The sequence below is a fragment of the Panicum virgatum genome, chromosome 7N (genome assembly GCF_016808335.1).
Source record: "Panicum virgatum strain AP13 chromosome 7N, P.virgatum_v5, whole genome shotgun sequence".
Lineage (NCBI taxonomy): Eukaryota > Viridiplantae > Streptophyta > Magnoliopsida > Poales > Poaceae > Panicum > Panicum virgatum.
In genome coordinates this window covers 37081300-37107673 of record NC_053151.1, presented here as the reverse complement: position 1 = coordinate 37107673, position 26374 = coordinate 37081300, and the positions used below count along the sequence as shown (strand labels likewise).

General features: G+C 42.3%; 2 protein-coding genes across 3 annotated transcripts; one reads left to right on the top strand and one right to left on the bottom strand.

Moving 5' to 3' along the window:
• Positions 1-1829: 1829 nt before the first annotated feature.
• On the bottom strand, positions 1830-7035 carry LOC120682410 (inositol phosphorylceramide glucuronosyltransferase 1-like). Of its 2 annotated transcripts, XM_039964313.1 has the most exons (10): positions 6430-7035; positions 5898-6018; positions 5605-5790; positions 4716-4864; positions 4045-4152; positions 3800-3937; positions 3557-3694; positions 2972-3251; positions 2778-2901; positions 1830-2246 (listed from the first exon to the last, which is right to left on the bottom strand). In XM_039964313.1, exons 1-10 carry the CDS (start codon positions 6655-6657, stop codon positions 2114-2116), a joined length of 1605 nt encoding a protein of 534 aa, XP_039820247.1. In that variant the 5' UTR covers positions 6658-7035; the 3' UTR covers positions 1830-2113. The 2 variants fall into 2 exon arrangements, with proteins under 2 accessions (XP_039820247.1, XP_039820248.1); XM_039964314.1 differs by lacking the exon at positions 2778-2901 and having other exon boundaries at positions 2126-2246; positions 6430-6982.
• Positions 7036-8449: 1414 nt separating this feature from the next.
• On the top strand, positions 8450-13390 carry LOC120682531 (protein root UVB sensitive 2, chloroplastic-like). Its single transcript, XM_039964486.1, has 10 exons — positions 8450-8672; positions 8791-8931; positions 10256-10344; positions 10438-10522; positions 10700-10759; positions 10839-10932; positions 11122-11219; positions 11494-11673; positions 12472-12594; positions 12663-13390. The coding sequence occupies exons 1-10, from the start codon at positions 8661-8663 to the stop codon at positions 13098-13100; spliced, it is 1320 nt and encodes a 439-aa protein (XP_039820420.1). The 5' UTR covers positions 8450-8660; the 3' UTR covers positions 13101-13390.
• Positions 13391-26374: the final 12984 nt, after the last annotated feature.

Below are 26374 nucleotides of genomic sequence, written 5' to 3'. Positions count from 1 at the left end.
CAAGGGACAATTAAGATGATCCGGATGGCTGAACATCCGAATCATCCGTATTCATATTCGCTTAAAATGTAAATATGGATATTCGTATTCGTATTCGATTTTAATATAGATGTCATATGGATGCATCCGAATCCGAATTTGAGAACTTTTCTCTATCCGATTCCGTATCCGTATTCAAGGAATATCCGATCACATCCGTATCTATCCGTATCCGCAAAGAAAAAGTGACTAGTGAGACAATCTTAAACTTATCTTTATACATAATTACTTAATGATGTACACTATTTAAATTATTTAGAAAACTAGATAACTAATAATATATTTATTAAAATTAGTAGTGATATAAAAATTGACTTTAACTATTTAATATATTTATTTCATGATTAAAATTATTTTATAGAGTCAAATTAATTATTTATTTAATGATAAAATCTTTTTTATATATCTTAATTATTAAGTATCTAAATATTTATTTATTTTATCTTCAAAATTAGTATTATATATTTAATATAAAAGCTATACATAGATAATTATATTTTTTTATTAGCTATCTTCTAATCATTTACTTCCTACTTGTATAATGATTTTGATCTACTATAAAAATTGTTGACACAACAAACTGACACTCGTGATAGCTCTATATTTCAAATCGAGAAGGTATCCGGATTCGAACTATCCATTTTGTATTCGTATCCGATGAGATCCGCATTCGCATTCGTATCCGATGAGATCTGCATTCGCATTCGTATCCGAATTAAAATGTGGTAAAATGTGACATTCGAATCCGATTTCATCCGTATTCGATCTGAGTATCCGATCTGAATCCATCGTTAGGGACAATCCACTACATACCCAGCCAAAACGAAGGACACCTAGCGGGTCCCGCACCAGTGGAGGGCCCTCCTGCATTCGAGGACCGTAGATAAGGCGAGTGTGACGCTGATGCGTGTCCGTCTCGGCGTCTCCTGATTCCTAACTGTGACGGCTCACGGCCTCGCACGGCGACGGGACGGCCTCTGGGAGGCCGTTTCGTTCCGCCAGTGGGGCCCACCGGGCCCCCCACAGGACGGACAAGGGTACGGGCGCGTCCACGTCTACAGCGTCCTCCGGCCAGTCGCGGGACCACGTCCCAGACGGCGGGCCTGTTCTGGCCCACTCCCCCGGCCGCGACCAGCCAGCCGTACGTGACCGTAACGGAGGTGGATAAGGGGAGCCCCGCGGTCCGTCACGATAAGGAATTCCGGTTATATAAGCCGTCTTGCTCCCCCGCCTCAGACGCACCTGTCACGGCCTCACGGGATGGGATCCGTTGCCGCCTCCGGGGAGGGCTCCTCTGCAAGACTGCAACTGGTAATCCAGCACCAGCCAAGAATCTGGGCTTTTATCTCTTAAAAAAAGAGAGAGAATCTGGGCTTTTTTTTAACAGGCTCTTTTGTCTTTTCATTTTCCCAAGTGGATTTAACGTGGTGCTGTCGCTTATCTGGCAAATTAAATAGACATCGAGATGATATCGCGTTATCTGCATGTAAACTAAAATACACATGGATTTTGTGAACACTGCTGTCAGTTGTCACTGCTAAGGATCTTATCACTGCAGTCATGTGGTGATAGGCCGTTATGGGAAAAACTACTTTTTTTTTACTGGCTCACTGGGTTATGGGAAAGCTACTTGTATTGAAAAAAGTATAAAACGTTCAGTGAACTTTGATCTACGATGGGATGCACGCTCGGTCCAACTTGGCTCCTGATGACCAAGCCGTGGTTCCACAATCCTAATCCTAACCAACGATTCATTAAGGATTCCATCTATTTATGTTCCAGCAGAAAACTGCCATCACAGTGACACTCCGGATTAACCAGCAACATTTAACAAGCAAATGGCAGTGACTGCTCTATTGACAAGATTTACTGTGCGAGCCAACCGTGCCGCATAAATAAACAACATCTGGGAACCTATTTACCACTAGTTGACAGCGTGACGTGCTACAAAAAGGGGGTCTGGGCAGGAAGCCATGTGTCAAAAAAAAAAAAAGGAACCATCATTCTTTCTGTGTGTACAAACCTACTACAATACAACATGGATCAATGGTGTAGGTACAGAATTTACTTGTCGTTAAAAACAAAAGCTTCTAGTTCTCGCATTTCTGTCTTTCTGACCCTTGTTGAAGGCTGAGATAGCAAGATGCTCTGCGGCGTATGTCATAAAAGATGCCAGCACAACACCGCCAGCAACCATTAATCCAAGCCTGCCAAAGGAAAGAACATTCATGAACTCATTACATATTTGCAGGCTAGACCAAAGATGCCCATGCGAGATTTAACCCGGAACGCTTTTGACATGAATTAAAAGATTTGCGTGCATGGTATATTGTACTTAAGTTATATGATCATCATAAGCTACAGAATGACACCACCAAACAAAGCCATCCTTTACAGATGGAGAGCCACAGTGACCTAATAATCAACGAGTCAATTTGCCAGGTTCCCACTTAACTAACTATACGATCAATTATGTTTCTTTTTTTTTTTGAACAAATGATCAATTATGTTTCCAGGTAAAGCCCTAGACCACAGCCCCGATGCCAGCACCCTCACATCACTCTCAATGCAGCACCCCCAATCTCAATTTCTGAAACCCTTATTTTCTTATAGCCCAGGATAACACTGGAACATGGGATAAATCTCTATATGCTCAGGACAATTAGTACAGCTAAATTTCCGCACAACTTTTTTTATATTAAATAGTGCTATAGAAATAAGCCAATCAGGTGTCTTACTTTGTGAATAATGCAGTTATACCCAAGATAGTTGGTAACAATACAGCAACAGTAGCAATGACCGCCATTCCTATCCAGTAAAATGTTGCATCCATATCACAGTCGGACATATTGCGCTGATGGCCTGCAAAAAGACCAAACTGTTTACAAAAAAGGATGAGGAACTCTGCAAGAGGTTGCTCAGCTCAACATACCTGATCCAATATGATTCTCTGATGAATCAGAATTGTTAAATCCCACATGATTTGCACTCATACTTCCCCATTGATAGACAAAGTGAAGATAACTCCCAAATAATAAGAAGAATGCCACAAAGGTCAACTCAAACATCAGCAGCAAACCTGTCCATGGCATAACCTGCCGTGGAATGATAGCAAAAGCAAAGGCAAAAGAGACGCCAGCAGATATAAAGCAAACTAGCACTGCGATCGGCCCAAAATAAGGAGGGAGCTTCGAATGTGTCCCATTTGATAACTGCAGCAGTGTCAAGCAACCATCAGGCCGACATCATGTAATCAATATGTTTCAGTAATAAGATCATACAAAGATGTGAAAGAACCAGTTTTAAAATTCAAATAGAGTAAGATATATGCAGGATGGACAATCAACAGTCAACATATCAGATCAAGGTCTGAAGCAGGCATTTCGAATAATGAAACAAAGTGTCTTTGGATTTCATAATTGTTACTAAAGGTGACATAATGATATAATAAGCAACATCCAGCAGCATCCAAATTTCAAGTTGAAATGCTGATTTGCAACTGGAGTAGAGGACTAACCCTTTGGTTTGAAATACCAAATGCAGCTGATGAACCAACCACTGAATAAGATGGTAATGGCTCCTCAGACTTGTATTTGTGGCGGGCTCTTCTAGCAAATGCACATAGAGATCTTATACTTATCAACTCCTTGTTTGTCTGTCAAGAACATGATGTGATGAAATGTAAAGACAAGAACTCTTCAAAATCATGTGCCTAGATTAATGTTTAATTAAAAAATAGCTATCAGGAACAGAGTATAACCTGAAAACACGATTGGTAATAACCAAATAATAGCAGGCAAAATGGGAGAATGAACAATATTTTGACAACCAGCTGGTCATGTGGGTTCCTCCCCCCACCAGTTCCAGGGAGAGATTCTTCAAGTTTTTGCCTAATGTCCTGCAACGATGGAGAGCATAACTTTATTGTTAACATGCTTGTCGTTATTTTTACTTGGAAAAATGCATATGAAAATGATGAAAACGATTGCCAAAATGGAATATTACCTGCCATGTTTCAACAGGTTTTACAAGCCAAGCTGTGAACCAGTCCCAGGGTTTAAGGGGACCCAGCGTGTAATGAATGACTCTTAATTCTTTTTCATCAACCATCCACTATGGCAAAAAAATAGAAAGTCAGATGCATAACCAAGCTCAAGCACCAAGCTAGCTAAATAAACAATCAAAGGGTACTCGGAAGGTTGAAGTTTGTACACTAATCAGACAAACAATGAACTAGTGTAAAATGAAGAAAACACAACTAAGTGCAGGTGCTTGGTTTTGATATTAAAGACCTTAATAATTTCAAAATACTAAAATAATCCAGCCAGTACCGTCCAAGAAAACCAATTGAAACATTTGTAACCATACATTGGGTAGTATTTTCTGGAGACATTGTAGATAAAATGTAGATATGTTTTGCCGTCTACCAATTGGTTCATTTACAGTGCCTCATATTTTTTACAACTTTATTTTATTCTTTTTTCAACCACAAAAGATGACCACAGCTGATTCCAGTACCAAGCAGAATTGAATATGTTGACTTTCAGTGGCATTTTTGCAGCTCATGTTTTTGTAAGGGAGAATTCCAATTCAGAGATCAAAGTAGTGGCAATTATGCAATTTTCTCAGTGCATTTAAAGATACTGGGCCTGATCAATACACATAAGGAGTATTACCTTGTTGGCTAGCATATAAAGACCCACATCAGCATTATACAAGGTAGAAAGGCGCTGTGTTTCCGGTTCAGGAGTTAAAGGTGAGTCTGGCTCATAGACACGGGAGTTGGGAAAGTCAGGATAATATGAATTTAGAAAACCTTGGTCCCCTGCAAGAATTAATTCAGCATCCCAAATTAGAATTATTAGATTGAAAATATTGAATCACCAACATGCTAAAGACATTAAAAGAAGACAGATTAATTACATCTCTATCATATCATACATAAGCGGTAGGTACCTGGCTACATGCAGCCAGTCTACCATCTATTGAGCCAAGCACCATATAAAAGTGTTCTCAAGACAATACATGACTGTCTAAGCAAATGTCTAATGAATATGTGAACTATTGTTTTCCAATACCCTCTCTCCTCAAGATACCAGGAAAGACATAGTCATGTAGATACTGACAAATATGAAATTCCAGGCTCCCAGAAATTACGATTTGGGTATCATTGGGAAGAACAGAACAGAGGAATAACTTGGTATCAGCAGGTCCAGAGCACCATTTGGCTAGAGAACAAATCAAGATAGGAGGTGGCTATATGTAGCAACATACAAACAACACATGGCTTTAGGTTGCAACATACAAACAGCACATGTAGCTACACATGAATTTTTATGCACAAATAAAATATTTGCCTTATGACACTAAATATCAGATTATATGTTACTCTATTAGACACAAAACTCTTCTCCACATGCATTATATTTGGATACTTCTAAAAAGCTGCTTGTCGCCAATCAATTTGCATTCTCAGGACAGTTGCTAGATTAAAGTAATTCTATGGCCTTTTCAAAAAGGAACTATGTAAAAAAGGAACAAAAAGAAAAGGGAAAGTGCATTGACCTCCAGTGTAAGAAGGCAAACGACCCACTTTGTCGATCATATCATTGAATAGAGTTTCAGAGGGCTCAACAACCATTACTCCAGAATTCATTCTTTCAGAATGCTTCAAGTTTCCACAGAACTTCCCACACTTGAAAAGATCCTCGATACTTTTCACAACGATAGTATCTGCATCAAGGTAAACAACTGGGGAAACAGAACTGTATTAGAACAAGAAATAGAAACGAAATGAAAGCCGTGATACAGAAGATAGCCCGATGAAATAGAAACATCATTGCAAGTCTGAAACGTACCTTTTTTGTAGCTTGTCATGTTAAATATCTTTAGCTTGGTGTAGACACCCCAAAACCTCTTTGGCCTCACTTGATTAGGATTTGCCAGTAATGTTATTCGATTCACAATCCAACCATCTGCCTGTAATGCATGCAAGGTCAGTTTCGGACTTTCGGTAATGAGATCGCACTGACACAAGATCTACAAGACTCGAAATGTCAGACCACAGCATGAATGCTAATAGCCTGAAACTATTTTGAATATGCATCCACATTCGGGGGTTGAATCATGAAATCATATAACGATGAAAAGAGTGGTTACCCATCCAGCTCCACGCCACTCAGCAACACAAAATTCGGTACGAGCCTACCTAAAATCGTGTAACCAATTTGGCAGCTGAGCTTGCAGCTAACGACCCTAAAATGAGCAACAACAGCCTCAATTCCAAACCCGCACAACTACGCACGCGCACTACCGCGGACACTCCGCAAAGAGCAACCAAAGCGTCCCAACATCCGGCCTGAATTATAGTGAGCTGGCGCATCGGCAGACCTGGAGGAGCTTCCGCGAGTACTCGGAGACGCCGTCGGAGACGAGCACGACCATGTCGCGCCGCGTGCCGGTGTCGCGGAGGGACTTGCCCAGGACGCGCACGCCGAGCACGAACTCGTCGCCGTACAGCAGCGTGACGTAGGCCTCCTCCGTGGCCGCCCCGGCGCCGGCCGCGAGCAGCAGCGCCGCCGCGACGAGGGCGGCGGCCAGGAGCCCCGGCGACCGCATCGAGGGCGCCGCCGGATCCGACGCCCCGGACCGGACGGGATCGCGGCTCGACAGGGCGGAGGGCGAAGCGCTGCGCTGGCGGCGGGGTGGGGCGCACGTGGGACGCGGCGGCAGAAGGCTGGCGGGCGGGCGCTGCGAATCGGATCGGAGCCTCTCGGGAACGTGGGGAGTTGGGGCGCCCGCAGGTGGTGGTCTTCCAGCGGTGGAAATTGGAATGGGAAGGAATTCGTTTCGCCGCGGAGATTAGTAGTCGGTCAAAGGGTTCTCGTCCAACTTGGAGCTCTCAGGGCGGCTCGCTCGTCTAGACGACAGGGATGGGGGGATCACGGGAGGAGGAGGGCGGCCGCGGGGACGGCTGGATTCTCGACGAAACTCACCAAAGCGAGCGTGTTTTCGGAGCAGACACGAGGAAAGTGCCTGCGCGGAGCGTGTGCTGAGTTTCTGATGGGCCGGGCCGGAGCAGCTGACTCCTAAGCTTTCTTTTATCAAGATTAGCGCGGCCCACTCGCTGCTAATCGTGAAAATGAGAAGAAAAAAAACAGAAGAGCGAGCGGAACTCGTGGAGAAAAATAAAAGGAAAAAGTCATTTTATCTCCCTCAACTTTGGGCCGAATTTGTTTTTCCTCTTTGGACAACAAAATCATCCGTCTAGTCTCCTCAGACTCACAAAATCGTTCACATAACCTCCTTGAGCGGTTTGAGGGTGAGGTGACAGTGGTTTTTTCTCATTTTTTTTATTTTTTTATTTTGACTAAATCTTTAAAAATTATAGTAAATCACAAAAAAAATCATAAAAGAAAAAAAATCCAATTTTATTAAACTCTTCGTGAGTAGATATACGCATTGAACATATTATATGATATACTTTAGTATAATTTTTTTTCTGTAGTTTAAGATATATGCTTTTCTGTAATTAATTTATATATAGCTTTTCTGTAATTAATTTATATATACAGTTTCTATTTTCGAATTATGGTGAAATTTTTATGGTGGGCTAATCATTATATAATTGAGCTATAGTACAAATTTTATAATTATTAAATTATGTTTGACTGAGCTATAGGTGTATCTATATAAACCTAGATAAATCTATACTAATCTATATATAAACCTAGATAAATACATAACTCAGTCATACATGATCCGATAATCATAAAATTTTTACTACATCTTAATCATATAATGATTAGACCACCATAAAAATTCACTGTAATTGGACGATGGAGACTATAACTATAAATTAATTACAGAAAAATCTATATCTAAATCTACAGCAAAACATTTATACTAAATTATACCATATAATATGTTAAATGCGTAGATATGCTTATATGGAGTTCAACAAAATCGAATCTTCCCTTTTATGATTTTTTGTGATTTACTGTAAATTTTCAAAGATTTTGTCAAAAATAAAATAAAAGAAAAAAAAAACCGCTGCCACCTCACCCTCAAACCGTTCAGGGAGGTTGTGTGGACGGTTTTGTGAGTTTGAGGAGATTGAACGGACGGTTTTGTGGTTCATGAAAGAAAAGCAGATTCGGACCAAAATTGAGGGAAAAAAAACTTTTTCCAAAATAAAAAGGGAAAATTCGATTCATGCCACCACAATTCCGTGAAATTGGGTTTCATGTTCAAAATCATGCCACTCAATGGCATGGATTTCAACATGAAATCCAATTTCAAGAAGTTGGAGTGGCATGGATCCAACTGACCCAAATAAAAATACCGGAGCTATTGTTGGGCTGATGGGCTGTGTAACCGTCTCCTCTCCTATCCTGCTCTGGCCCAATTTTGCCGGGGAAGGGAAACCCCGCCGTCTTCCTGATTCTTCAACCTCATCCCATCCGCCGAGCTCTCGGAGGCGTCTGGGTCTCACCGCCTCGCCGCCGGCCGGCCGGGGCGAGGTAGAAGAGCAAGCAGGCATCACCCGTAGAGTGGAGGCATCGAGGAAACGCTCAAAGCGGCGGTGACTCCGAGCCTCCCGTGCCGCGCTCCGCTCCCAGATGAACATACTCGTAAGCAGTAGCGCCTCCTCAACCCTAGCAATTGCCCCCAACGCCCTGCTCGCCGTGGTGCTTTCCTGGTGCTGATGCCGCCTTTTTTCTTCCCTTCTCCGCGCGAAATATTTGGCAGGCGAGGATACGTGGAGGTGGCGACAGGGCGGCTGCCACGGAGCGGCCCCCGCCGCAGCCGGAGTTCTGGGTGGAGATTTCGGAGTCCGTCTCGCGGCTCTGCAGCGTCGACGCCGCCGGCAGTGGCGGCGGCAGAATCTCTGTAAACCTCCTCCTTTCCTTGAAGCTCTTAATTTAACGAAACCCCCATATTGCTCTAGTCTAGTATCGCAGACTTGTATCCTGGTCGCAGAAATTTGCCCATGGCGTAACTGAAACTGTACTAGTAGTTCAGAAGGCGTTAGCATTGGATTAGATGTTCCCCATTAGCACGCCACAAAAATGGAATTAGGGGGAAATGGCACCAGAGCACATGTTTCTGGGGCTTAAGTTGTTGGTAAACCCATATCCTCTGTTCCTCACACATAGGCCCCTTACTTAGAGAATCTCCAGTTCCCCAATAATCATTTCCCAATAACTGGTATTGGGAGATGTCCCAATAGCAACTTTAGGATTATTGGGGGAGCTGCTTTTGCAGTCTCCCAATACTCCTATCCCAATACAACAATATATTGGGAGAGCATGAATCCTCCGGGAGGATTCCTCCCTTTATTTGGGAGATGGGTTGAAATATTGGGACATCCCAATAGTTATTGGGGAAAGGGAGCTGTATTGGGGAACTGCTGGAGCACATTCTTTTCTCAATAGTAGAAGATTATTGGGGAATGAGAGATTGTTGTAGATGCTCTAAGAGCTATAACTTCTAAATGGTCAGTACCAGCTGCAATCTGAACAGTGCCAGTTGCAATATACATTATGGAGGTAGCTAAATACTACTCTCAGCGTCTGAGCTGCTAGGCTGTTTATTTTGATGGTACGCATATTACAGGCCTTGTTTTTTAGGCACGTATCTGGTGGAAACCACAATCTTCGTGAAAACCCGTGCAAATCACGGCAAAAAAATCGTCTAAATTCACCAAAAAAATCACACATGTAGATGATATGATGATACACAACCTTGTAAAATATCTTGTCCAAACTCGACTTTGTTTGTGAGATATAAAAATAACAATTTTCAAACCAAAAAGCTGTCAAGATGATTTGTTAGAAATTTATTATTTTTATATCTCACAAACGAAGTCGAGTTTGGACAAAGATATTTTACAAGGTTGTGTATCATCATTTCATCTACATGTGTGATTTGTTTGGTGAATTTAGACGATTTTTTTACCGAAGTTTGCACAGGTTTTCACGAAGGTTATGGTTTCCACCAGATACGTTGCCTTGTTTTTTTTCTTTCTGTACCACATAAAAGTAGTAGCTATTACCTGCAAAACAACATCAAAATGTTCGTGCATGAATGAAAGTTATATAACCTAAGTGTGCAAGTATGAATCCCTGGCGAAATTAGTAAAACCATATATACTTTATATTATCTGAAGAGTTCAGTTTAATTTCCTTTGTCTATAACCCTTATTTTCCTGTAGGTAAAAGTTATACAGGATTCTAGACCTATACATGACAAAGTTGTTGATTCTTTCTTGAACAAATTTTTTCCATCAGGTTATCCATACAGGTATGAAGTTCCTAGGATTGTTGCTAGTCTTGGTAATTTTGCTGGGTAACATTCTACCTATTATGCTAAATTTCTGCTATTAATCTCGCACAGTGTGAATGAGGGTTACTTAACTTATACCAAATTCCGAGCACTTCAGCATTTTTCTAGTGCTATGCTGCATGTGCTGTCAACACAGGTCAGTAACTCAAGCAACATAAGCATTAGTTGATATTTTGTGCTTGTTGAATCCAATGAGTTGCAATTGGTCTTTTACACAGAATTTTAAACTTCTTGAACTCTTTTACTTCTACCACTTCGTTCATAGACAAAATTAGTGCCCTTCAACTGACTGCCCAAGTGGGCTGTGGCTCAGTCTTTGTTATTTGCTGCAGGTTTGCGACCTACCCCTGCACAAGCAACTGCTGTAAGTTGGGTAAGCATACAATGACAGAGATGCTAAAAAGCAGGTATTGCTGTCGAACATGTTGGCTGATTTTCTCTGCCTATTTCAGATTCTGAAAGATGGAATGCAGCACGCAGGGAAACTCATTTGTAGTAGCATGGGGGCAAGAATGGATTCCGAACCAAAGAGTTGGAGGATACTTGGTCAGCACCAGATATATAAATCATATGACCCCCTTCTCTGAGATTTCTTGCATTGCCAGTCGCCATATTGCTCTCCCCTTTCTCTCTCTTGGCTGTAGTCATTTTACCATTGTAGCCACAACTCTCTTTTTTTTTCTGTTGCTATTTTTCCTAGTTATGTTATTCATGCTTATTTCTATGTTTTGACAGCTGATGTTCTCTATGATCTTGGTACTGCCTTGGAATTTGTTTCACCATTGTGCCCACAACTTTTCCTTGAAGTAGCAGGCTTGGGAAATTTTGCAAAGGTGCCCATTCTCACTTGCTTTGCACACTGTAGATAGCAGAATATTGATATATGGTCTTCTACTTGATATTTGCATGCACAGTTTAGTTTATTTTTTGAGGTACACAGTTTAGTTTAAGATGCGTGAACTAGTAAAAGGAATGTTTTGCTTAACTTAGCAGTGTCTCAAATAATCATACAGAACAATAAAATCAAAATGGCAATGTATTTGTTCCAGTTTTTTCTGCCTGAAAACTGAGCTCCTATTTTAATCAAGTCATTGCTTGCTCTTGCAGGGAATGGCTGTTGTTGCAGCAAGAGCGACAAGGCTTCCAATTTATTCTTCTTTTGCCAAAGAAGGTAACCTTAGTGATCTATTTGCTAAAGGGGAAGCCATCTCAACACTTTTCAATGTTATGGGGATAGGAGCTGGAATTGGATTGGCATCTACTGTATGTTCCACAACTCAAGGAAAGGTATGTATTTACCACATCTCATCCGCTATCCCATCACTATGCCTGTTCCATTACACTATTATCAGGCAAATATACGAAGTGAAAATGTGCACCTGGACTTGTGCATTTCAATCATATGAGCAAAGCATGGCAATCTTAGAGTTAGATCCGATCCTTTAGTTATGTAACCTGGTTGAATCTTGTGGGATTTCCTACATCACTTCTACTGTCCCAAAACAAGTTATTAGGTCCTCAAAAATAGCTTCAGTGCATCATTTATGTTATTACATGCTCTGCTACTATCCCAAAGCATATAAAAAAATTTGTTTGTTCAATAAACATGTCCTGTTGGATAGAGGCCAGGTACATGCTGTTAGCATGATGCAAGCTGTCATGATGGAGATCTCAGTAATATAGTTTAAGCTGGATTTTCTGCAGCCAAGGAAAACATACATTTAGTGACTCCTAGTTCCTGTGCATATTGTAAATATGCCATCCACTCTACAGAACATATTTTTGTTACAGTTTTTGTGCTACTCAGTGTAAATACCCTGCCCTGCCAGACTAGATACGACACTGGACTATGCATTCCTTTCTAATCTTAAAGTGGACTAATTTACTTTTTGGGAAGTTGCTGGAGGGAATTACATTGAATGTATTTCTTTAAGATTATGTTCATTTTCTTGTTCACACTTTGCATTCAGTTCTTGCATATCATCTGGACCTGCTATTATGTTTAAGAACCTTATATTGATCTGAATCTTCTATTATATCTAAGAACTTCCTTCAAGATTTTAATCGCCTTTTCATTGTCTTCAGTTAATTGCAGGCCCGTTGCTTTCTGCCGTACATATATACGGAGTTGTACAGGAGATGAGAGCAACTCCTGTGAACACACTCAACCCACAAAGAACAGCAATGATTGTGGCCGATTTTGTCAAGGTTAGTAATTCGTAAACTCACCACCCTCTATTCAACCCAATTACAGTACATACTTGTCTGAACTTCAGAGTGGCAAGGTTTCTAGTCCAGCTGAGCTGAGATACAGAGAAGATCTGCTATTTCCTAACCGACTAATAGAAGAAGCTGGAAGTGTGAAAATAGGACAACCACTTCGCAGAGTCTTGAGTCCAGGGCTTGTCGAACAGTTGAGAGCAACTTTCCCAAATGAGAAGCTTTTACTCAACCAAAAAAGCAATAAGACATACATGGTTCTTGAGCAAAGTGCAAGCGGGGAGGATGCGTTGAGGGGGTGGCTGGTTGCCGCATTTGCTTCGGAGATGGAGAGGTCAGGCATGGGTTCGCGTGACGCAGCACTGAACGAAGCCTATGAAAAGATGGATAGGGTTTTCCCCACTTTTGTATCAGAAGTTAGGAGTAGAGGATGGTACACTGACCAGTTTTTGGATGGTAATGGTAGTCGAATTGCTTTTGCAAAGTTTCAGTAGTCGTCAGAGTTGATGTTTTCGGAGGAAGGTGCCAAACCATGAACTCATGGAGGGCACTGCAGTCTAACTCTTCAGAGTTATGGAGATGAACTGGGCAAGCTTCACACACAGTTTAGATAGTTCTCAGAACATCATTTTCTGTCCGTTGGCTCTTCATGCCATATATGTTGATGAGTGTAGTTGGGGATCATTGAGATGAATGGATTTTTTTTGCCACAATCTTCTGATTGTTTGAAGGCTGGATTTTGCTTGTGGCGTGACTAGGAAATCAAGGGGGTATTTGGCGTCCATTGTCTGTCTGCCTGGCGAATTTTCTTCCTTTACCACTAAATTCACTAGCCTTTGATAATTTGCCACACTGCGAGAGTTAGGTTGACATCTCTACTTGTGAATTTGTGATATGCGTGGCATATCCCTGGAAGAGGTGTGAATTGAATGGCAAGTTGAGAGATCTGTCGTCCTGCGGCTATGCTCGGTTCCTGGTCATCGTGCGACGACTGCACAAGGTGAAGTACCGTACAAGCTTCCATCTGCTAGACTGCTACTAGTCGAGACCGGAGACACTACCAAAAGCTGCATGTGTCATGCATCTGTAGTCTTGAGCTTTATTTTGGACACGCACGCTACGGACAGAAGTGGCGCAGTGTAAAGTGTATAGATTTTTAGGGGTAAAAATTTTGAAACGAAATTTTATTATTTTGGAGTACTAAATAAAATCTATTTGTAAATTTTTTTTGCATGGATAGACTGTAAATCGCGAGACGAATCTAATGAGCATAATTAATCCATAGTTAGCAGGTGGTATTGTAGCATCACTGTTACAAATTATGGATTAAGTAGGCACATTAGATTCATCTCGCGATTTATCTCAGCAAGACAGTGACTAGTGGCGAACCTAGGATTTAAATTTAGGGCATGTCATGTTAAAATTTTAACATATAATTTGGTACAATCTAAAAAAATAAATGTATAATAAAAAACCATGAGCAATTCGGTATATAAGCAGCTAGGTTCCGTATTTACATAGATTACAATATAAATAGTAGAAGCACATTAAATCTTAAAAATGCATAAAATAAGCTTACACACCTACAATATTTTAGAGAAATTACTTATTTCTTCTTATCATTCTTATCAGGTCTAGGATTCCTAGAGTTCATAAAAGTATTAATTATAACATGTTCATCCACTTGAAAGAAGATATCTTGCTCGATGAATGTGTGTAGACAATCATCCAAAAGACTATCTCCCATCTTATTTCTTAGCTTAGTTTTTACAAAAGTCAATGCAGAGAGGACACTTTCAACACTTGCTAGGGATTTATCTAGAGTTAAGGAGGAGATCAGAATGGGAATTTACCTTTGGGGGCTGGGGGCAGGCGCTCCCTCCACTTGGGTCTGGGGCTTTGGGTGAGCGCTGAGCGCCGAGCTAAGCGGAGCTCGCCTACTGCCTGGTGGAGTCGGGAGGTCAAGGGCGGACAGAGTCTGGCTGCCTGCGTCCCTCCGTCTAGCGTCTGGGATTGGTCGTCCGAGCATCCAGGCCCCAGGCCGATCCAATTTTTGCATTCATGATGGACCGGGGTGGGCCGCTTAGGGTATGCCACGGCATACCCTGGCCACACTGTAGGTTCGCCGGTGATTAGTGATGAAGCTGGTCCTAGCATAGCTAGTTGGCGATTAATCGAACCGTGACAGTAGCAATGAATCGAGGTGTGCCTGCCGAATGCCAATCTTTGATACTAAAACCTTGATAATTTTAGAATAAACACATAGTTAATAATAAAACCTTGATAATTTTAGAATAACACATAGTTAATAGGTGAGCTCATTTTGAATTCTAACTAAACGAGTGTCAAAATTTATAGATTTATCCAAAATTAGATGGGCAGATTTTGGTAGGAGTACCCAACTAATCAAACCCTTACCTCTGGCTTGGGAAAAGCATCATCACTGGCTCAACCTTGAGGTTTCAACCATACATTGGCCGACGTCAGTTGCCGTCCGCAATTATTTATTTCTCGTAGCTTTTATTTCCCAAGCGGATCGTGGAGTGGGAGTCCGTGGTCTCACGATAGGCACAGCCGGAGTCCCCGAGCCGATCCCCATTTCCAGTCTACAATGCCGGAAAGGCACGAGGGGGAAGGGATCCAGCGCCCCCTACTCGCTTTTCACACCAGACCCCCCGCCGGCGACGACCCGCGGACCCAGCCGGGCTGCGTCCGTGGCCGCATGGCGACGAGGCGAGACGTCGTCGCGCTCGTGCACACGCGCCTCGATCATCAGGCGCCGGCCGTCGTGATCTGATCGACAAGCGCGCGCCCACGCTGACCGGCGCGCCGTGCACACGTACATGTACGGGGGTCGTCGCTGTTTCAAAAGAAGTACTATCTAATAGGCACAGGTGACCATCCCAACCCGCTGCTACGCCTTCACTGCTACAAAACAGGTTAGGTTATGGGTCCACACAAAATACCGGTAGCAAGAAGATCCGCACCTAATGTAAGTATTTTTAAAAAATTAGATGGAAGCTACAAAGATCTTTATTAACATTATCCAGTATCAGATGGTCTTACCACATCGATCAGTACCGATTGGTAACACCACCTAGTACTAATATAAATCTTTTAGTACCGGTTGGTGTTACTACCGGTATTAATGTATTCTCCACTGACTACTAAATAAGGAAAGCATCTCCCTCCCGATCACAAATGATAAAGATGGTATGCGAGGCAAGAGATCCCTGAGTATAAATCCTATCCATCGCACGTACACGTATTTTGTGTATAGAATCACTACAACCATTATTAAACGGCCTTTTCAACCCGTACTAGAGGCCCTTTTTCAGTAGTGCTCGTCTGAACGAACGAAAAGAGCCGGTACTACGGACGCTTTCTCTCAGTGGCTGCGCTCCATCGTGTTTTAAATTAAGTCGGATGGCGCTTCATTTTAAGTTAGTACACTACATGTAAGTAGTGGATCATGTACGCTGATTTTGGACATAAAAGAATGTTAGTGGGGTGGATTATATTTGTTGGCTCTCGAGCGGACGGATCTATCTGATGATCCTGCTCTGATTTGACGGGAATAAACGAGACGACTTGTTACACGGAGCCAAAGCTCGAATCAACCAAAACCAACCTTTATTGACCAGCTAGCTAGCTAGAGAGTCCGCGCACACGTACGTACTACACTACTCGGCGTGTACTAAAATAGTATACACTATACGCCCGAGAATAATCGAGATGAAGGGCACGAAGCTACTACTCGCCTCCCGTGTGAACCCAGATGTGCTGCGCATGCGCGCGCAGCGCAGCGATCTTTGTTTAGTAGTCGCTCGATCATATTATCCAAAACTTTCAAGCCGGCCCATGAAGCTAGCTAGCTAGTGGCCTAGTGGGGATGATTAAGCGGCGCGTAATTAAACAAGCAAGTCCAGCCGACGAGGCCATATCATCAGGGTGGTGACGGGATCGATCTCGGCCGGCGTTGAAATTTCTCGCGCGCGCTACCGATCGATGGCGATAGCGCGCTGCCGATGATGCGACGGTTGATAGGGACAACCAGCGGCGGCTCGGCATGCACGGACGCTAGCTGCTGCGTTGTACTACGCGGTACGCGTGTGCAAAGATGTTTCCTTTTTCTCTCCCAAAATCTCTCTCCAACTTGTGCACTTGCTCCGCCGTTACAAAGGTCCTGTTTAGTTCTTTACATGTAAACGCAAAAAAGCCGTAAACGCATTAAAGTGAAAAGGAATCTTGCTAATTTGAAGTACTAAATAAAGTCTATTTACAAAACTTTTTGCATGGTTGGGCTGTAAATCACGAGACGAATCTAATGAGCCTACTTAATCCATGATTTGCAACAGTGATGCTACAGTAACCATCCGCTAATTATTGATTAACCATGGATTAATTAGCATCATTAGATTCGTCTCGCGATTTACAACTCATCTATGTAAAAAGTTTTGCAAATAGACTTCATTTAGTACTTCAAATGACCAAGATTCCTTTGCAAATATTTTTTGCAAAATGAACTAAATAGACCCAAAATTCCCGAAAAGCTGAGTTGTATTCTTTCTTTTTTTTTTGCGAGGCAGCATGAGTTGTTGTATTCTTTTTAGAACAGAGGGGGTTGCAAAGAAATTGTTAATTAGTTCAGCTAGCAGCGTACTTAGTGGGGGATCGGAGGTAATTTAAGTGATCTCACTCATCCATCCGGTTAGCAAGTGCTGGTTGACAACGAGCTCATTTACTTGTGAACTGGAGATCGAGATAATGTATGGACCAAGGGGAGTCGACGGCGACGTCCGAAAGCGAAAGCTACGCGCGCGCGCGGCTGTGTGACCGATCGATATGGTCGCGTCGCCGCCTCGTGCATGCACTTGTGTGAGCTGTGACTTGGTCCTTGTCGTCAGGCGGGGCGTGCGTGTCGACACACGCTACGTGCACTTTTTTTTTCAAAATTCGTTCGTCTCCACGTACGCACGCATTGCTTTTTAATTAAACAGCTGCACACCCCGCAAGTGCAAATATTTTTTTTCGTCTCGTATATATGGTAATAATAATAAACTCTTACTTAATTGCGCGCTTAATCCTGATCAGGGCGTGCATGCATGTATCTTTGAGCCGGTGACGCACGCTACCACTGCTGATATGTATGCCAGGTTTTCCATGCGTTCCATCTGTATCGATCGACTCGAAAACCAGCGCGGCGGCTCCTGATGATCCTTATTGATTAATCAGGTCCAGCTCCAGCATGCTTGAATTATATTGGGTTTGAATGTGAGTCCAAACGTTTGAACAATGAGCCAGTCCACCAAATACAACCTTGCATGCTCCTTGATTCTATACATATTTATACTTGTGTAGTCGGGTCAGTCTTGCTGAGTACCTTTGTACTCAGTGTTTGTGCTTAAATGTTTTTAGTAGCTCCGATGGAAGAGCCATGAGAGTGAAGCACCAAGAACCAGAGTGTATGTGGAGTCCATACACCTCCGGATGTTTTATAAATTCTTGTTATGATAAGGCCAGTTTAACAATCAAACCCTATGACCGCAGGATGTACGTTTGAAACTCTATAGAACTGGTCTGCATTAAGGTTGGTGCTTATTGTGTAATAAATCTCATCTTATTTTCCTTATCTACATTTGACGTCTGTGTGTAATATCTGATGCTCCCATGCAAAAGATCCTGTACGCATATATGAGAAATGGTTGTTGGTGGTTGAATCGGGTGAAACCCGACGAACTACCGGATTTGTTCCGTCTTAAGAGCGTTGGCTGGATTATTCTTGTAAAAGGGTGATCTGGTGCTCTTAAGTCGGGATAAATTGGGCGGTTCCGCCACAGCTGGTATCAGAGCCATGCATAGATGATCTGTCAGATATTACCACAAAAAGTAGTTGTTTTGACTATATTTTCAAAACTACTAAAACTAGTTGAGTCGATAGGTGGTGGTATAGCTAACTGTTTACTATAGGTATGATCTGTGTTTTCTGTAGGTACGCTAACTTGCTAATTCCGTGTCGCTAGAAACGACTAACCCTATATCTTGGGAGTCGTACAATACCACCAATTTTTATACGTATGAGTCGGACGTGTGCGAGAACGTAAGTCATGTTTGCATTCTTAGAGCATGTGCATGTTTGTGAAAGTTTTTGGGTTTTGGGTTGGTGAGTGGTTTTGGGGGTGAGTGCCGTTAGACTAAGCCCTTGTGATGTAGGTTAAGATGGCAGAGTTGCATCAGAGTTCATATAGTCACAATGGTTGGATTACAGACTCCTACACTGAGAAACCATGATTCACTATGTTTTTTTGCAGACAATGCAAAGTCTGGGATATGATGACTGTGAGAAGCCATTATACACCTGAAAGGATACTGTGACTGCATATGAGCGCAAATGTGAAGATTGATGTATAAGTCATGTTGAGCATCCATGTGGCAATGAAGGAGAAATGTGAACTTGATTCTCAGAGGGTTTCATATGGTTGAATGTCTTACAGAGTATGTGCAAATCTCTTTTTAAGGTGGAAAACAAGTTTTAGTACCCAGTGCAAATACTGTCTACTGTATGAGTTATGCCACATACACACATACATGAAGCCTAAGGGTTCAAGTCTAAATAACCAGTTAGGCTTGAACATTCGGCAAGGAAGGTCCTCAAGATTTCTTCAGGATCACCATCTGGAGATGAAGTGTTATTTAAGTAAGGCAGACGTGTAACCAATGCTTTGAGCAGGGATGAATAGTGTCACTGTGGGATAGAGCAACTCTCGGTGATATTCTCTATATTAGGAACAGAGAGGATCAACAAAAAGACAAACCTAGGTTTTGCAATTCAAATCCAAAGAAATACAATAAAGAATCCAAAGTGGTTCAAGATCCATTGACACTAGTCACTCTATGGAGAATTTTGAGTAAGAAAGTTCGAGACCCTACAACACTCAGTTTCACTGTAAAAAGATTTTGGAAGATGGAGTATGAAACATTTTCCTTTCACATGCTCAAGCCGAAGGTTTGGTTCTTCAGGAATCTCGAGACGAGATTCTTTTAAGGGGGGTAGGCTGTAACAGCCCATCTTTTTATGAGCAAGGATTAACCCTAATTAACTAGGGTTAAGTATATAAAGAATACGGAAAGAAGAAAATAAAAGGAGAAGAAATCAAATTTGGTCGAATTAGTTCAAATTTGAAAAGTTTGAAAGGTTTGAAAGCTAAGCCCTTTGAAGAGTGTCAAACAGCATATTAAGTTCTATAGGTTTGAAATTCAAATTCGAAGAAAGAGAGAGAGGATTGACTCAATTACATGAAATGATGAAAATGGCCAAGTAGCCATGTTTAACAACCAATTACTTGACCTTTGTTGACTAAGTCAACCTTGGTTTGGCATGAAAAAGATAGTGCAAAGTATCTACTTTGCAATGGTTCTACGTTTGGGAAGTTTAAATGATGCTTTGAGAATGTTTGAAAGCTTCAAAGTTTGAAGACAACAACAATTCAGCAAAAAGAGAGATTCTGCCAAGTCCGAAAACAGTGATAAATGGCTGAATTTGGAAATGAATAAAATGATATTTTGTACAGAATCTTTGGATGAAAAGTACCAAAATGGAAACTTGGATGTTCATGATTTACAGAGGTACCATTGGTTCCATGGAAAAATGGCAGTAAGGTGTTCAAAATCAAATTCAAAGAGGGGCAGATTGAATTGGAATTCTGAAAAACCTGAAAACAGCCTGAACCTGCTATGTTCAGAGCAATTTTTGCCTATTTTAGAGCCCGAATTTGAACATGAGCCTGAAAGCAAAGTGTAGCCAAATGTCAGTTCTACAACTTTTGTTTTGTCCGATTTCAGTGCTTAGTAGCAGAATTTGGATAATAAAGGGTTCAAAGTCTGGAGTTTTGCACGGAACAACATTGATTCAGAACATTCAGTTAGCTACAGTAAACCCGCCGAGCTTCCCTTCCAGGGCAGTGGCGGATGCAGGATGAGAGACAAGGGGCTGAAACAATGGAGATGTTGATTTGTGTGAAAATTTAATAGTGATTTGATGTTTTTGCTACAGTATTTTACGTGTAATTAGGGGAGCTTGGGGGCTGGAGCCCCCTAGCCCCCTGCTGGATCCGCCGCTGTTCCAGTGTACCGTGTGGATGAACTCGTGGGCGAATTCAAAGCACTCCATGCGTCCACCATGCAGAGGGACAGCGCACCAAGCATCAGCATATGAGGTGGAGCTCGGGAGAGTTTGGTTGGTGCAGATAAATGCAGACCAGGGGTGGTCACCTTCAAGATATATAACTGCCGCCGCGGGAGCACCCATATATTCCCTCCGTTTTTATTTAAATGTTGTATTAGATTTATTCTAAATCAAATTTGACCAACTTTGACCAAATTTATATAAAAAATAAAGCAACAACTATACAACATTTAAATAAATTCGGCCTCTCTCGTGCTCTTGTTTTATTTAACTCCTATTCTCCCTCTCTCTGCACCCATATCTCTTTCTCTCCCTCTCCGAGCATATAAAGTTGTTTTTTGTCCCGATTGAACCATTTGGAACTATGGTCTAGAATTTTTAGTACTAGAAGTGTAGTCCGGATTTGAAAACCAAGAATAAAACCACTTTCCAAGTGGGACAACATGTGCTTTCTCTTCTAGTGGTCGTATGGCTTAAGGCAACGGTTATGCTCGAGTCTTTGGTACCGGGTAAAATAATCGATACCTAAGGCTTTTAAAATTCACGCAAAATATTTTTTAGTTAAAATTTGATCCCACGACCTCTAGCCTCGCATGCTACTCCTTTACCATCTCAACTACACAGCAATTCTGATTGAAAAGGAGATATTTTCCTTTTAAAGTAACTCATATATGAGCCTAAAGTATCGGTTGGTAATACAAACTGGGATCTAAGGGTCATAAAGTACCGATCAGTAACAACAACCGGTATCTAAGGCTCGTCTATTGGTACCGATTGGTGGTATCACCCGGTACTAATGTAAAAGTTACCATCCGGTACCTATAAAGAGCCTTAGGTACCGATTGATAATAATAATCGATACCTAAGGCTTATTCATAGATTCCATCCACCCAAAAATACCAGTATGAAGATGAACCAATATCTAATTGATACTTTTGGGATAAACCTAAGCCTTGTTTTTGTTTTTTATAGTGGTACGAAGAACAGCGGAACGAAGTACACGTCGACATGGCCCCGCTCACACGCGACGACGCCCCAACGTGTCGCTAGCTGGGACACGAGACGACCTCTACGAAGAATGGCTCCGACCGGCGGCTCTCCCTACTATTGGCTAGCTAGCTAATCAACTATGGGGTTTTTAGAAACAGGGACTTCAAAAAAGTCTTAGGGACTTTTTAGTATTTAGAAGTATTAAATAAATATTAATTATAAAACTAACTGCAGAACCCTGGGGCTAAACTGCGAGACGAATCTAATGAGGTATCTTAATCTATGATTAGCGAATGGTTACTGTAGCATCACTGTAGCAAATTATGAATTAATTAGGCTCATTAGATTCGTCTCGCGAAAAAGCACTCAGCTGTCAAAAAACATTTATAAACAGATTTTATTTAATACTATAAAATAGTAAGATTCCTTTTGATGTGATAGGGACTTCTGAAAAAAGTCCTGGAGAACGAGGCCTATAGCTGCCGGCGCCCGCCAGTGAAATATAATCATAGCTGACCGTTTGACCCAGCGCTGCACTTGCAGACTCAAGCCGGCTCCGGTCAATCTGAAAATTAACGCACGTGCTAAAGCGACCGTTCTACTATACTCCCTCCATAATTGAAAAAAATATTATTTTGGACAGCGACACGGTCTCCAAAATTTAACTTTGACTTCTTATTTTTATAAAAAATATTTATTACAAAGTGATATATTTATATTTTTATGAAAGTATTTTTCAAAACAAATATATTCATATGATTTCTGTATTTTGAAACTCAACCACTTAAAAGTTATTCATAATTTATGTTTCCAATGTTTGACTCAAACCTTATCCAAAACGATATTCTTTTCGAGTATGGAGGGAGTATACAGTATATAGTGGAGTTTTTAAAATCTCTACAAGCGAGGTTGAATTGTGAGCACGGCCAATCAACTTTCCTCGACACGAACGACGACGTACGTCTTCCCTATCATATCCCCTTTTTTACCCTTGTTATTACCATGAACAACGCTCGTGCAATAAGCCACGTACGCTACTACTGGTATTAGTTTAAGCAGTGACGCGCATGCGCAAATCATATCCACCTGCAAGTTGGCCGGCCAGATGGGCGCGTTGCACATAAAGCTTGGGGAGCTGATAGCTAGCTGACATCACCGTCACCGGCCGGCTCGATCGCGCCCAAGACATTTGCGCCCAGCGGCAAGATTCGACATGAAAGCACCCGCGACCTAAAGCTGCTTTATTACTTGCACTTCCCCCTCCTCCAAAGGAAAAGCCCATAAAAAGAAGAAGAAGAAAAGTGAACAGGCAGAGTTAAATAGGCAAAGTAGTGTGCACATCAGTTTGCCCTATGGTCCTTAATCCAACTTTGGCCAAAAGATATGATGGAGAAACGGAGCGAGCTGAGCCTCCCGGTGCTCCGCGGCCGCCCGGCACACCCGTACCGTGCCGCGACGGCGACGCCGTCCGGACCCCGGCGGCGGGCGACGAGGAGCCCGGATTCGATACGGCTCGGCCGGCCCTGTCCTTTTGTGCCCCGGCCGTCCGAAGCTTTTCCGCTCGTTTTCCCCGTCCCTATCCCAAGGGTGCACAAGTCGCCTGCGTGACCTGTATATACCTCTACGCTTCGACGGCGTCCTGGTGAGCTGAACCTGCTCCGCCCTCACCACTGGAGCTAGCGCGTCTCCTCTTAATTTATCCTCTTGTTCTTGTTGCTTTGCTGCGTTTTCAATAATTCAATTCCTCCGGCTTTCAGTTAATTTCTCGGCGAACTTCCTTCCGATCGGCGCGCGCTTGCGCGCGGTCGCGTCGTGGATTCGCAGGCGCTGAATAGTTGTGGATATACCGGAAGCGGTGTCGGTGCGAACCCGGGGAACCGCCGCCGCTGCGGTCTGCGTAGGGAACCTCTACGGTCTGTGGAGCGAGGCCGGAGAAAAATAAAAAGACGCCGCCTTAGGAGAAAAAAAAAAAGCAGAAGAGACAGAGAGATCGAGGGCGCCCGTATCTGTCTAGCTGTGCTGAAATTGTACCCTTGCGGCCATCTGTCCTCAATGTCTTCGTAGTAAAACGGTTGAATTCAGGAAGTAATTTTTAGATCAGGTCACATTAGATGTTTGGATGCCAATTAGAGAAGCTGAATATGAGGTAATTATAAGACTAATTGTATAAACTCAGGTTAATTCACAAGAAGAATATATTAAATCTATTAAGTCATCATTAGCACATATATTTACTGTAGCACACCATGAGCAAACCATAAATTAATTAGATCTAATAGATTCATCTCGCGAAATAGTCTTCATTTATGCAATTGATTTTATAATTAATTTATATTTAATATTCCTAATTAATGTCTAACAGACTAAACTTTAGCCCGGTCCTAAAAACGGGAGACCTTATGTCCCCATGTAGACTTCTGTTTGGTGAGAATCGAAGAGTACTGGAGGGTAATGGGATGGATTAGTTCCCTCTATTCCACTTGGGTAGGGGACTAATCCGATAAAGCCGTAGCGGGGGCATTGTAAAGGGAGAAATAAATTAGGTTTGCTAAACATTATTGGAACCATTAAAAATAACAGGCAACATGTATCAGTGGCTACTCTGGTCAGTTTCTCTTTCCCAAACATTTATTAATAACTTGTTCCATTTTACTACTTTGAACCATTCACTTTGTCTGTTGAACAGATAAAAGTTCAACCTGATGAACTTCTCCAAGTACCCCGAATTGGATTTGTATTTCTTTTGTTTGTCCACCACAAGTTGAGTTTTAAGTTGAATTATATGACCGACATAAAATCGTTGCAAATATGTGTTAATATTTTTCTAACATAGTATATTTGTATTTTTTCTAACATACGTGGCTGCACCTGGGCAGCAACAGCCGGAGCCACTCCACGCCCTCCAACACGATGAGCACACCACGCACTCGAGCGCGCCGCCGCCCTTCCCGTCGTGCAGCGCCTTGTCCCGAGTCCTGGTGAAGAAGGTGCTGAGGCCTACGGTCGCGTGGCTGTCGCGCGGACGATGGCGGCTGCAGCGCCCTGCTGCTGTAGTGGCGGAGGTGCTCAAGACGAACACCGTGACGACGGCGGCGAGAAGCGTGATCATGGCTATGCTAACCTGGTCTTAGGCTATCTCCAACCATTCCCCCCATCCAACTCCCCCCAAACGTACTATTTACTATATTTTACTACCTCCCTCCAAAAAATTCCTCCCCCTATAACTCCTTCTCTCCAACCATTCCCCCCATATCTATTCCCTCTATATACTATCACTCATTAACTAACTATTTATTTATCATTTTTGAATTTAAAAAAATCATACAATATTTGTACTATCATAATACGCATTATCATCATGTTACGAGGCTCAAACGAGATTAATATCATGAAGAAACGGTGTGATTAGAGATATAGGGGGAGTTGAAACTCACTCTATATATGGAGGGAGTTTCAACTCCCACCATATACAGGGGGAGCTGTGGGGGAGCCGTTGGACCGCTCGCTCCCCCCAAAGCCCCTCTACGTAGGGTGGGGGCGCTTTACAGGGCGCCGTTTGAGGAAGCCTTAGCCGTCGGGGCCGTCGCCGCGATCCTGCACCCAGCACGAGCGTGGCGAGTAGCACGTGGCTGGTGGCGCTATGGCGACGCGTTGAGGAGGGCATGGTCCTCGTCTCCTCGAGCGGAGTAGCGACTGCCATGTCGATGGGTGACATGGCCCAAAACCAGGGTGCTTTTAGCATAGGGGTAATTTGTACGGTTTCAGTAGGTCACTGGTGTAGGATGTCTGTTCCAGATTCAAAATTGGATGATCTTGATAGTTTGAAAAACATACTTTACCCTTCTGCAATTGCACTATTCATGAATTTTTTTCTCAAATGCTAGAATTACACTTTTTTATGGGAAGGAGGAAGAGAGAGTACTAGCTAGGGATGGAAACAGGTTTATCCGCGAGCCTGCAAGTATGTAGGTTATTTGTTAACTTAAGTGTATTGGTTTCGGAGCATTCCACTTCCACCCTTTTTTGGGTTAATTTTCACTTTTAACCCCCGGGTTCCGCTAAGCTTGCTAAAATGGTCCACTACTTGAGAGGCTAGACCTTGTTTAGTTCTTTATGTGTAAACTTTGGAAGTATTTGGATACATATTTGAAAAAGTAAACGTGTAGTAATAACAAAATAAATTATAGATTTCCTAATTAATCCATCATTAACATATGTTTACTGTAGCACCACATTGTCAAATCATGGTGCGATTAGGCTCAAAAAATTCATCTCGCAATTTACACGCGAACTGTGTAATTGGTTTTTTTATTTTATCCATATTTAATACTCCATACATGTGTTCAATTATTCGATGTGATGTTTTTAACAAAAAAAATTGAATCTAAACGATTCCAAAACCATCTGTTTTCCTACTGCTAGCAGTTAAAAAATCCAAAGAAAAAAAACACAAACGAAGTTAAAATTATGCGCCCACTTGGCCCATTCAAGGGATCCACTTTCCGCGAACCTGCGTGGCGTGGGGCATTTCGCACGTGCCCGTACTCCCGTAGCGCTACGGCGCCGAGCAATAAATACCCGGGCGCCCTCGCG

Coding starts and splice junctions, on each gene's coding strand:
- LOC120682410 (XM_039964313.1), bottom strand. CDS start 6,657: ATGCGGTCGCCGGGGCTCCTGGCCGCCGCCCTCGTCGCGGCGGCGCTG. Junction 4,153..4,715: donor TTTATATGCTAGCCAACAAG/GTAATACTCCTT, acceptor TTTTTGCCATAG/TGGATGGTTGATGAAAAAGA. Junction 3,938..4,044: donor AACCTGTTGAAACATGGCAG/GTAATATTCCAT, acceptor CCATCGTTGCAG/GACATTAGGCAAAAACTTGA.
- LOC120682531 (XM_039964486.1), top strand. Junction 10,345..10,437: donor CCATCAGGTTATCCATACAG/GTATGAAGTTCC, acceptor AATCTCGCACAG/TGTGAATGAGGGTTACTTAA. Junction 11,674..12,471: donor GTTCCACAACTCAAGGAAAG/GTATGTATTTAC, acceptor CATTGTCTTCAG/TTAATTGCAGGCCCGTTGCT.